At 39.8% G+C, this 12,354-nt stretch overlaps 1 protein-coding gene across 4 annotated transcripts in view; it reads left to right on the top strand.

Moving 5' to 3' along the window:
* Positions 1 to 12,354, top strand: part of PIK3R1 (phosphoinositide-3-kinase regulatory subunit 1) — an 83,595-nt gene that overhangs the window by 62,824 nt on the left and 8,417 nt on the right. For 2 of the 4 annotated variants that reach the window (XM_016122124.2, XM_016122125.2), the window contains one exon: positions 11,648 to 11,750. In XM_016122124.2, coding sequence (XP_015977610.1) covers positions 11,648 to 11,750 — 103 coding nt within the window. Of the gene's footprint in view, positions 1 to 11; positions 7,979 to 8,143; positions 10,224 to 11,647; positions 11,751 to 12,354 lie in introns of those variants that run through there. The other 2 variants (XM_016122127.2, XM_016122126.2) reach the window with 2 other exon arrangements.

Here is a 12,354-nt window from a genome sequence, read left to right as displayed (position 1 = left end):
TTTAAAATTCTCTCATTGTTCAGTTTTTAGAGCTTGAAAAATGGTAACTTCAGACTTCATCTGAAAAAAATTGAGTTTCTGGTAGAATTGAGATGCATAGTAAAATGTTATCTTGTGATTTAAAGTAAAAATAGCTGAGTGGTAGTGTGCATGGTAAATACTATCCAGATTTCAGTATTTGTGGATTTTAAATAATCTTGGTTTTAGATGAGACTTTTTGGGAGAGCCCCCTGTTCCCCTCAGTGTTTATGCTTCTAGTTGTTACATAAATTTTGGAGTTAGAAAAAAATTAGCTGACATTTTTTTTTTCTAATATTTAGAAAGTAGGGGATTTATAATCACTATATAATTTAAAGTATTTAGGAATGTGTCTTTTGGAAGCAGGTATGCTGAGAAATGTCTATTGAAATAAACATTTTCAATAATGCAAGCAGTATGAAACCAGGGTGTTCACTGCAGCAAGTTAAAGCAAGCCAGACACTTCTTTGAAAGTAGGCTGGCATTCAACTAACCATTTAACAAAGCAGGAAACGTAGACCATGTTAGCAGTGGATTTAAATTAAGCTGATGTATTTTTCTTCTACTGTAGAAAGTCTAAACAACCTTACTTTGGTTATATACTGGTTAAAAGCTCGTAGAGGCTTGCTACTTAAAGTGCTGATTAAGGTCTTGTAAGTGGAGTCTTCGGACCAATAAAAGTTGTTGCTTTTAGTCTTAATTTATGCCCAGGATTTAAATAAAACATCACAAATGTGTTGTTTATGATCAGTAACTCATGCACGTTACCAGATTTATTTCTGTATGAGCAGGCATGGGGACCCAGTTATCAGTGTCATGCAGTGGACATTTAAGTTGTGCTTTTTCAGTTGTTCAGTGGCCAAGTTTGGTTGTTTGCATTTGAATGGGGCAGACTGAGAGAGGCAAAGGCCTACACTGAAAACCCACCTGTAGGGTTGAGATACATTGCGCAGGTGTTGGGAAGGGCGTCTGTGGACAAGCCCAAAATATGGTATCCAGAGGTGAGAGAGGCAGCAGAGGTGGTATATAAGGTACGCATGCATAAGGTGATCCAAGTGTTTCACGTCACAGCAAGCAGGATGTTCAGCAGGGAGACCCTGAATTAAAGGTAGAATGCATCACAGAAGTCTATTGACAGGTATGGCCTGGGACTTCAGTCCAGGGGCGACCCAAAGTTTCACCTCCTGTGACTGCTGAGGTCATTCGTTAATGAATGTTGGAGCTCTGTGCTGGTGTTCAGAGGCTGCCTTTGGGCTCAGCAGGAAAGAGAGCAGTGATGGGTTAGAATACTCCATGATGAGGGGACAGGGTAGGTGTGGAATATGACACTTGAGCCATTCATTGATGACCACCCCTAGACTAGTCACATGAGTGGGAAAGGAAGACAGCTACCAAGAACAAAGCAGGAGTCTGGGCCAAAGGCTGGGCCACGACCTCCTCACTCATGTGGCCATCCGTCAGAGACTAGGGAGCACTGGGCCCTGTGGGGGGCAGTGAAGGGTTACACGTGGTCCTGGTCTTCTCAGAGGCTACCCCTCTGGTGAGGGGAGACACAGAAGCTAACTGCCAGATGGGGTGTGACTGAGACCCACAAATAAATTTATCACATAGAGTTTTTGAGAATTTCTGCTACATGGGGTGTAGTAGGACCAGGGCTAGAGTTTAATGAGTCTGACTGGTGTAAATGGGTTAAACATCTTTGTCAGTTTCAGCCTAATTCTGCCAAAGGAAAGATTTATCTGCAGCCATTTTCATAATGCAAACTTGCAACTACTTGATATATCATAGATCCTACCTATATTCGTCTATAAGAAATTGGTATGCCAGCTTCAAAGGTGGATTAGTTCCATCAGCTCTGTTGAAGAATGATAAAGCTTAGAACATTCACTAGAACATCCCAGAATTCATGCAACCTCTTCAAAAAAGTTGAAACCAAATCATTTTAAACCATAGTTGGGACCATTTTTCCCTTTATGTGATACCTCTTAGCTGTTCTGGAAATTCTGTGGGTCCCTTGGAATGAAAAGAGTGCTTCAGTATCTCCCACTTGTGAAAATATCCTACCCACCCCCAGGAAAAACACCTCATCCTGAACATACCCACGTTCAGGATGGGTTAGAGAAATTATTTCTTAGGCCTGGTAGGAATGTGACATTTTCTCAGACTTTTCTGTCATTGCCCCAGCACATGCTAGTACCAGAAGACTTTGGAAGCACGACACTCATGCATCCCCATAAATGGTCCTAAATTATTTATTTGCAATAACTTTATTGTTTTGAATAGAAATAAATACATGGATATTTGTAGGAGGGGTGCGCAAGACCATTAGGGGGCAGGTAGACATCTTTGCCAGTTTTTACCAGATAGAACTTGAAATGATAGGCAAAACCGATGATGACTGAGGCAGTGTGTCAATTCAAATAGGACCCATTAGCACATAGTATCTAATTAGATACTAGGAGGAAGGGTGTGTACTATAAGTACAAAAAGAATTTTAGGGATGTGATTGATGACTTTTTATAGGGTAATTAAGTAGACAGAAAAGGCTCATAGGAAAAAAATAAGACTTGAAATCGGCTTTGAATAATAGGTACAGTTTGTACAGTTTGGGTAGGGAAAGGAGAAATAGAATTTCAGTTCAAAGAATTTCAAAGATTTATTCCGGATAAATTGCAAAGTACAAAAACAATGGCTCGATGTTTTTATCGGCTATTAAAGAGCAGTAAATATTTTAAGTGACAGTATCATAAAAAGCAGCACTTCAGAGTTGAAAGCATTGTCCAGTTCTTCATTTGGTCGTGAAGAAACGAAAGCCCACAAAGCCTGAGAGTTGGAACTGGTGCCACCCAGCCGACGTGGGGCGTGTGCCAGAGCCGGGTCTGCTGGAGGACAGCCCCGCACTCCAGCCTGTTGCTCTGCTGCCCCCGCCACCTGGGTTTTTGAGCTTTTCGTGTCCAGTCAAAAAGTCCTCTGAAGTCTCCAGCAAGTAATCAACTAAAAATATGTGAAATTTGCTTCCCTGGGTCACATAAAGAGCCATATGCAATTTTTATAGCTTGTGGGATGAGGCTCCGAATCACTCCCTCCTCTGGTTGCACAGTGGAAATAACAATGTGGTTCAAATAGATCTGGGTTTGAATCTCAACTCTTGCTACTACTTACTTGCCAAATTCATCATCAAGTAACTCAGCCTTTCCAAACTTTTCCAGTCTGTGGAATGGGAATAATGCTTCTCTCCTGGGGTGGTTGTGAGAATTAAATGAGGTGATAAGTACTGCAGCTCATGACACTATAGTATATGGCTCTACTGTCCGTTGTGTCAAATCTAGTTTTTAAGGCCTTGCCAGAGCTGGCCTCATTCTGCAGCTCTGACTCCTCAGTTCACTGTTCCTGGTGAGTACTGTCTGAATCTTGTGAGGCCATTCTCCCCACTGACCCCCACATTCCTCACCAGCAGAGTTCGGCCTCGGGGAGCCTGTAGGAGACGCTTTAATGCAAATGTGACAGACACACTTACTGGGCGGTTGATGCCTTGTCGGAGCATCACTTGGAGGGAAGAAGTTTCCCTTGCATGATGCCCGTTCCTCTCTGTGTGGCTTGGTGAGTGGAGGAGCCTGGATTTTAGTGCCTGCTCCTCCTGCCACTTTGCCCAGGTGCCTTTACACAGCACACAAATGTACAGCTGTACACAGCAGCCCCAAACGGTGCCATTCACTTCATCTGTGCCTAAGCAGGTGGTCCTCCTGCTTCTTTTGCAGGTTGTTGCCTCCTGCAGTACGTTTGTGCCCTGAAGCCCCTCGTCTCCTTACACTTAACTATTCTGTAGTTCTTCCTGACACTTTTAACCATTCAACTACATCTCTCAAGAACAAAGGTGGCTTCTCCTTTTGAGCTCTTCCTAGCATAGAACAGGGCACCATATAATAATCACCCAAATGAATTGTTCTTTATTCTTTGATAAACTTTTCCACTTTCAAAGAACCTTCACGAACACCAATGCATATAATGCATCCAGCAAACCAGAGAAATAAGGATTCTCCCCTAGGTGGAGAGAAACAAAGGTTTGAAAGGTTAAGCATGGATTAAGTGCTGTTCCCTTTGTTACTAAAAATTTTAAAAATATTTAAAGCTGAACAGCAGGTTTTCTTGAATCATCATGTGTTATGTTTACCTTACTAATATGTAAGTAACTAATGTAGATTTCTGTAGGGCAACTAAGGTAAAAACAGGACCACTTGACATGGGTGCCTTTGAATGAAAACCATTGTACATGTATTTACATATTTCAGATTTCATGGATATATTCAGAAATATTAATGTAGCATAATTGAAGTCTAATATTGCACCTTGAAGTCCAGAGTGGAAAATAAATGACTCTCTCTCCCCCTTGCTTTTCTACACCTGTCAGAGTTAATTTCTAACCACTGGTGCACTGCAAAACATTCATCCTAAAGAACCTGATTCATAAATCTTGATTTAAATGCTCTGGGCTTGGTTTTCAACCAAGACTAAAGCAAGCACTAAGCTAGAGGGAAATGACTTTCAAAGAGTTTTACTTTTCTCTGATTTATTTTTTATGGAGTTTAAAATGTGGTCTAACATTAGAGGGTTGTTTCAGAGGTGAGAAATGAAACCTTGAAAAAAAAATACATGTATTTAGATGGGTAGGAGTAAACAGAGGCAAGCCCTATGAGGTTATATATCAAAAAAATAGGAAGTTTTACTTGTGCTCTGAAAAAGAGACATAGTTCAGGGTGCATATGTTGGTATGCTGAGCTCAGTTTTACTTCTGTTTTCACAGTGCTGCCTTCTCTTTCAAGGGACAGCTTCTGAGAGGGAAATGACAGGGCAGGAGTTCTTTATTCCACTAAGCAGTGGGCACACCCTTTCAGGTACTTTGTAGAGTGTGTCAGTTTTGTGCATATGTAAAGCTGAGTTTATTCTGGAATTCAAATGGACATTTTTCTTAGTGCAGACTCATTAAGGGCATTGGATGTAGAGTAATGAATTTGCATCATCCTGAAAAGTCCTTCTGTCCTAAGTTGTCTTAAGTTAAAATTATGAAGGGAGGCATTTTTTTAACCCATAAACGAAGATTTTGGTTCATTCATTTTTTTTTTCCTCATGGCCATTTTTTAAAAAAACATTTAAGTTGTATAGGATGAAAGGTTGTTGTGGGACATTCACTATTTGGTGGTGATTTTCAGATGAGATACAGGGTTCAGTCTATAACTTTCAAACATTTTAGTGATGATTAAAGGATATTTTCTTGACTAGATCACAAAGGATATTTTCTTGACTAGCTCACACCTGTTGAGAAGTAAAATAGGGCCCATTTTTGCTTCTGAAATGAGTTTTATCGAACTTTGGGGAAATGAAAAGTAGTAAGACACATTGTTTTGAAGGATAAAGAAAAATAGTTAGTTTTCGATTATGTATGTAAGTCTTCCATTGGCTGAGTCTTTGGGTCTCAGATAAATGCTGAAATTAAATTACAAAGTTTCTTAAAACAGTTTAGCAACCACATGAAAACTGGTTCCTGTTGTTATGACATCTGTGCACTTGATTTATTAGTTATTTGTTAGCGAATCATATAGATTAAGTTACAGTTGAATAATTATGTTTATTTTGTGTGAAATTTTGGACATAGTGTTAGATAAATGAAATATTAAGTTGATCATTTTCTCCCAAGCAGAAGTCACTAACCCTTTCTACCAGCAGAGGGCTCCCTTTCTAAGCTAATAAAGAGCATGTGTCTTAGAGATCACTTTTCAAAGACTAAAATTGAATGGGAAAATACTCAGTTCACACTTTCAGTAATATAATAGAACCTCTATGGTAGATGATTGTACTTATTGTGAAAAATTTGGAGCAAAAATTTTCAAATCTATTTTAAGACTTACTTTCTTTAAGTAGAGTGTGCTGCTTTCCAGTGGGTATTTTCCTTCTGAAACAAAATATACTGTTAGACTAAAGAGCATTTTAATCTCAGAAGGTTCTGACATGAAACATCATGTGCATCCAGACAAGTATGCTTAGGAGACTGATGCTTGCAAGGTTTCTAGAATTAGAAAGACTATTTTTTAAAACAGGGCAAGATTATGCTGCTCAGGATGCAAGGGTATTCTCTAAACTAACCATATGTCCCTGTAATCAGCTGGCAGGAGCTAAAGATTCACTTATGGACTGTTTTTTCCCCCGTTGAAAAAGTAGGGTTGTGTTTTTGTTGTTGTTTTTGTTGTTGTTGTTGTTGTTGTTGTTATTTCACTTACACCAAAGGAAATTTTGTAAAATCATTTTCATTGTGAGTTTAGCAGCACTTCCTAGAAATTACAAGTACTTTTGAAGCTGGTTCCTGCCTGTGGACTTTATATCAGCACCTTGATCTTCCTTTATCCCTGCATGTGAGCACTGGGTCACTTTTTCATACAGAGTCTGGGTGTATTATAGACAGAACCCATATTTCTTTAAAAGAGAATTAGAAGGTGGCTTTTTAAATTTAAATAAGCTAAAAATAGAAAACAGAAAAAGTCAGTTTTGCTGTAGGTGTGAAATTTTTGGCATGTGGCTTAAAAGAAATTAACTTCAGTTTCACTTGTTAATTTTTACTTTCTCTGGCAGAGGGAAGTGAAGAACAGGGCCAGTGGGTGGAGAAAAAGGAGTTTAGGACAAAACGACAGAAGGCTGGGTTCTGGTCCTAGTGCAAACCACTTCACAGAAGTGCGTGTGTGTGTATGAGAGAGAGAGAGAGAGAGAGAAGGAAATTGAAGTCATCTTTAAATTACTTTCTAGTTTTAAAGGTAGTGATTCTGTGATTTTACATTGCATTATGGTTCTTGAAATAACAGTAAAGCAATCTGTGCAGATGCCAGTGAAATTTTCTTAGTTAGCGACTATTTAAATTTTGACCTAAGTCTGGTTCGTTGCACCTTTCTTAAATAGAGGACTGATATCCTCTAGAAACTATTCCATTCTCCTTGCCTTTCCATCCTTTGCTCCGTATGACCTAATAGACACACCATTTAATTATTACAAAGTCCTATGGCCATTTAAGCGGAGAGTTGAAATTGACTTTATAAAAATAGCCACAGAGTGGGTTTTTTTTTTTTTTCTTTTTCAGCCTTCACATGTTCTTGGAGTACAGTATCGATGCAGAGTTAGAATAATCTTCTCTAGGGCTGTTAAATATTTTTTAAACCTGTTCCCTGCCAAGCTGCTGCATAGGGCTTTCCTGTTACACCTGTGGGCTGACCGTGCTAGTGTGTGGGAGGAGGACACGAGTGAGGCACGGTGTTCTGGGCTGTTCGGAGAGGTTCAGGCCTTTACAAGCAAGGCTTTGATTCTATTTTTTGCTGAACTAGCTCAGCCACTTCCTGTGTTTGGCTGCGCATAGTGCCTCGCTTCACTGTGGCCACTTGAGCCTCGCGAGCCAGCGAGTGCGCTGCCGCAGCCAGTTAGAGAGACTATTTTAGGTCCCCGCACAATGGCCTTCTCATTTCCTCGGCGAAAATGAGCGAGTTGGGCTGGCATTGGCCACTTGTTAGCAGATGACAACTTTGACTTTGACTTGGGCTCGGCTCCCCTCCCCGAAATCCCTAGCTCAGCAAATATTTGAACCTGCCCAAGTTAATCATGAAGCCGCGATCTTTATCTAAGAGAGACGTGCGAGCGCCGGGGCCTTTTCCCTCCCCAGTACTGTACCGACATCCTGCAGCTTTCTCCGTGGGGAGCCGGCGGTGAGGGCGCCGCTGGGGCCGTGCGGTCGTCCGGTGCGTCCCGGGGGTCTTGCGCCGCCCGCCCTGCGCGCACTCGGGGCGCGAGCACCACGCGCCGGAGCTGTGGGGGGAGACGCTGGGGCTGGTCCCTGTTTCTGGAAGAATATAGCTTTTTGGATTTTTTTTTTTTTTATTGTCGGATACAAGTATTGAAAGAGAAACCGCTGAAATGCATAACCTGCAAAGTAAGTTGCTTTTAATTTGTGCATTTCTCTGCCCCTTCGCTGTTCCCCGGACTTCCCCCCCACCCCCCATGTACTTCTGTGAGAGGTGTGTGTGTGTGTGTGTGTGTGTGTGTGTGTGTGTGTGTGTGTGTGTGTGTGTGTGTGTGTGTGTGTGTAGAGAGAGAGAGAGAGAGATTAAGCACTCCCTGGGGAGGGCAGATGGGAGATTAGGGGAGACACTCCCCCCATTTCCTCAAGGGGCACAGTGTGAGAGGAAGATGGGGTTTAGGCTGGAAATGGGTAAGGAGGTAATTAAAAACTGCTTGGCTGGAAGCTGCCTGGCCAGGCCTGGGAGAGATGTGGAAAATCACCTGTCTCCCTGCCCTCCTCCCGGGGTCGCTTTGTCACCTGGGCTCCAGCAGCGGGACTGGTTTGCACCAAGTGCTCCCAAAGGCATGGGGGTGGCCCTCTGGGCTGCCCATCAGACAGCTGCCAGGAGACCAGTCTCCCTTCCTTTTGGGGAAAGCATCAACATTTGTATTAAACTGAATTATTTTCTGAATCTTATCTGAGGGCATACCCACCATCACTATCCCCACTTTTACCATTTTTATTTGAATCTGAGTTTTTTAGGTTACTCAAACCCTTCAGCAGATGTAGAAGTGAATGGGAGAGGGTGGGAGGGTATAGGCTGAGTCTGCCTTCCTGGTTAATGGGAAAATGAATTAAACTAGAGCTGAGATATAAGTGAACAGAGAATGTCCTGCTTTTGCTCTGCTATTTTATATATTTTATGATTCTAAATTCGATAGAAAATCTAAGTATCAAGGGCTTCTATGTTCTTTAAATTGTCACACAAATATGTGACATACATGTGTATGTAGATCAGAAAGCCTGCTACAGTTTTTTAAATCAACCATATTTACATGGAGGGGTGGCTTTTTTTCCCTTCATCATAATATTGTAAAAGGAAAGAGAGACCGGTTCACAAGGGGAATGAATATTAAGTAAGAACAGCTGGATTATATGCAGAATGGCTATAAAGAACTAAAATTAATAATTAGATTTATAGGGGAATTGATTTCTTTACATTAACTACTGCTAAGAAGGAATAGTCATATTTGTCCCCAGAGTGAGGCATTTGGGATGAAGGGGCTAGAAGTCCCCCTAAAGTGATTACATCACTCTCCCCACCCCCGCCCTGCTCCCCACCACAAGCAGTTTTAGCACAGTAAATCTGAAGATGGGTTCATCAGTGAGAAATACTTTGCCAAGATAAGTCTCTCCCTACTCTGCATTCTGATATATGGCCTCTTTCTTTTCGGAAGATTCAGCTTTCTTTGACCAGTCTTGTTAGATAGTAACATTAAAATTCCCATTAATAATGTTGACGGTTATGTTGATTATTTCTGCTAATAGACATCTTCATTCCTGTTAAGAATTTTCATTGTTATTCCATAATGTCTAGTTTTAACTTTGCAATATTGGATAGAGGAGGAGATGTTGCCTTTACATTTTCTTTTAATCGTGCTTTCTAATGTGACACATTTGTGACTGTGTTTAAGTTCTCAGTTTTCAGTGAATTATGCAAGACTAAAATTAAATATCTAGAGTTCTTGATCCTTTCAGCTCTTAATATATATGAGTGACATTTAAGGACTGTAAAATATACCTTTACTATACCATTTTGATGCACTTATAAGATTTTTAAGCCAAGGAATGATTAGGCTATCTAAAAACCCAGATGTACTAGGGAAAGGGGGGAAAAAAAAAGCTACGTGCTGCAGCATATCAGCTTTTGTCAACCTGCCAACAGTGGAGCATACCATGCTGCAAGGAGTAATAAAAAAGGAATTAGAAAATTCACTGCTGGAGGAGAACAAATTAAACACCTTTTTGAAACGATGGGCATGTATACATTGTCATGCTATTAAGTGTAGGTTCTTAGTGAGGTTGGGATCGTGCTAAGGCTGGTATAAAAGAGAAATGATGAAGCAGGAGTGGTCTGGTGACATTTTTCTGACTTGATTGGCTCGGGTGTGTGATGTAATAGGTTACAGTGCAGCCCCTTATAGGTTTTAAAATGAATTCCAAGACACCATTACAAAGAAAGCCGGACTCTTTTCTTATAACTGAGCTCAGCCAAGGAAACTCACACAAATGTACAACACTGTTTGGAATATGGAAGACCTGGATTTAGACTATGCTAAGACAGATATAAATTGTGGCACAGACTTGATGTTTTATATAGAAATGGATCCACCAGGTAATACTGCAGTATTCTTATAGAAAGCTAATTATGTGGCATCTTATTTTATTTTATTTTTTGACAGCTACTATAACAGAGCCTCTTTAGATTCTTGTTTTTATTAATTTATTCTAATTTAATAATTAGTTTGATCATAGCTTGAAAATTAAACAAACTGACTGCCTGATCAGGCTGTGTGTGGTAAATGCTTATTCTTACTTGAAGGGATATGGATGGAATTCCAGTTTTTCACTGGTGTCTTTTGTTAATCAAGGTCTTTGCTATTTGGGTTATATTGTTGTATGTCGTTCCTTTAGTTAAAATGTTGTTTCCTTTGTGCTGCTTTTCTCTGTTGACCGTGGATGAGAACAGTGTGGTACTTTGCAGTGATAACACTTGGTACTTTAGAAAGCATGTAAAATGTAGCAGTGATTGCAACTCAGTTCTAGGTGACCTGAAACTATTCTAAATCAAATGTTAAGACTTTACCTGCTCTTTTATACTAAGATATTATAATGAGAAAAGAAGTTAGCTCTCCCTTATTTAGTCCTAGTCTTTACAAAATATTCTTGATAGACACCTGAAATAATTTTTACATAAAATAGTAACAGTGCTCTAAAACTTATGACTTAAAATTTAGCTAAAAATCCTAGACTGACTTTGCTTTCTAAATTAATTTATCCCAACAGCAGCCCTCCCTCCAAATTAAGAAATCTCAGAAACACTGCAGTCTCTCGTTTGTCCCCAATTGGTATATGAATACTGATTTGACATTGAGGAAAGGGAGTATGGTTTCTAATCAGTCTTGGCATATAGAACACAATTAATCCAACAGAACATGGACACTAAAGAGATTTAGGTCACAGATGAGTTTCTTAAAGTGGCTATTGTCAGAACAGTGCCTAAAATACTAAGATTAGAGAAACCCAATTCCTCCTCTTAAAACATACTGCTGTAGATGGTTTTGTTTTTTTTTTTTTTTTTTAACACCACAACAGCGTTTGTGGAGGACAGAAACCAAATTTGTCTAATTTAATAAGATTAAATTAAAGCTAGCCCATGTGATTCCTCCTGCTCATATGTTCATGGTTTCTTACTTTAGGTGGATTTGACCAGGCATGCAACTTTAATATAACTAGAACCTAGAAGTAGAAAATGTCGTGACTCTGGATTTACTCTGAAATTCATTCAAGTGACCAGCTCAATTTCTTTGTTAGTGTCTAAGCTGTTTTTCAGTTTCTTTTCTCTGAGCCGCACTCTGAAAGATTTGATTTTTTTTTTTTTTAAAGAAAACTATCTTCTATGTCTCACGGAATTGTGAATTGTTGCTATATTTCACATTCTACTTTTTTCTACATAGAAATGTATCTAAAGAAATTAGGTCTAATTTAAAATGTTCAATTGGGGTTGCAAACAACTTTTTCTTTCTCCTTTATCTACAGCACTGCCTCCCAAACCACCAAAACCCACTACTGTAGCCAACAACGGTATGAATAACAATATGTCCTTACAAGATGCTGAATGGTACTGGGGAGATATCTCGAGGTAAGGCTACAGAAATGCTTAGTTTTCGCTAGAGAGTTTTAGATTAAGAGAAGGAAAAGCACCAGCTTGCTAAGTTCCATTTTTAGGCTATCATACAACATAAGCATGAAGCATAGTTTGTTTTCTTCCAAAGATGACCAGAGAAGTCACTGATTCGCTGGAAAACTGTGGGTGCTGGATGCCACAGGAGGTTAAATACCCGAGAAGTTTTTCATTAGTGACAGAGATGTCAGGGAAGCACCGTGATGAAGTGACAGTGCCTCAAAGGCAGCACATAAAGTCACTCTCTGTTAGGCAAAACTCTAAGAATTAATATTACACATGATAAAGTGGCACTTTTATTCTGAATTTTTTTTTCTTTTGAGGGGGGTGAGGAGTTGGGAGGAACCTTTTTGGGATCATGACTTGCTTTGCTGATTTGTCACAGTGATTAGAGTGTTTTGGTTAAAAAATAAAACCGGTACCACAGTCATACCAATAGTGAAAGTAGGTTTTTTTTTTTTTACAACTCCCATGCACCTGTTTGTAATGAGATGAAATTTATAACATTTTTAGGTAAACAAAGAATGGTTAAGCTCTGAAAATTAATTAATGTAAATCTATA

This window comes from Rousettus aegyptiacus, unplaced genomic scaffold (genome assembly GCF_014176215.1).
Source record: "Rousettus aegyptiacus isolate mRouAeg1 unplaced genomic scaffold, mRouAeg1.p scaffold_m13_p_8, whole genome shotgun sequence".
NCBI classification, from domain to species: Eukaryota; Metazoa; Chordata; class Mammalia; order Chiroptera; family Pteropodidae; genus Rousettus; species Rousettus aegyptiacus.
Note: the sequence above shows the minus strand (reverse complement) of the source record. Positions and strands in the feature narration are given on the sequence as shown.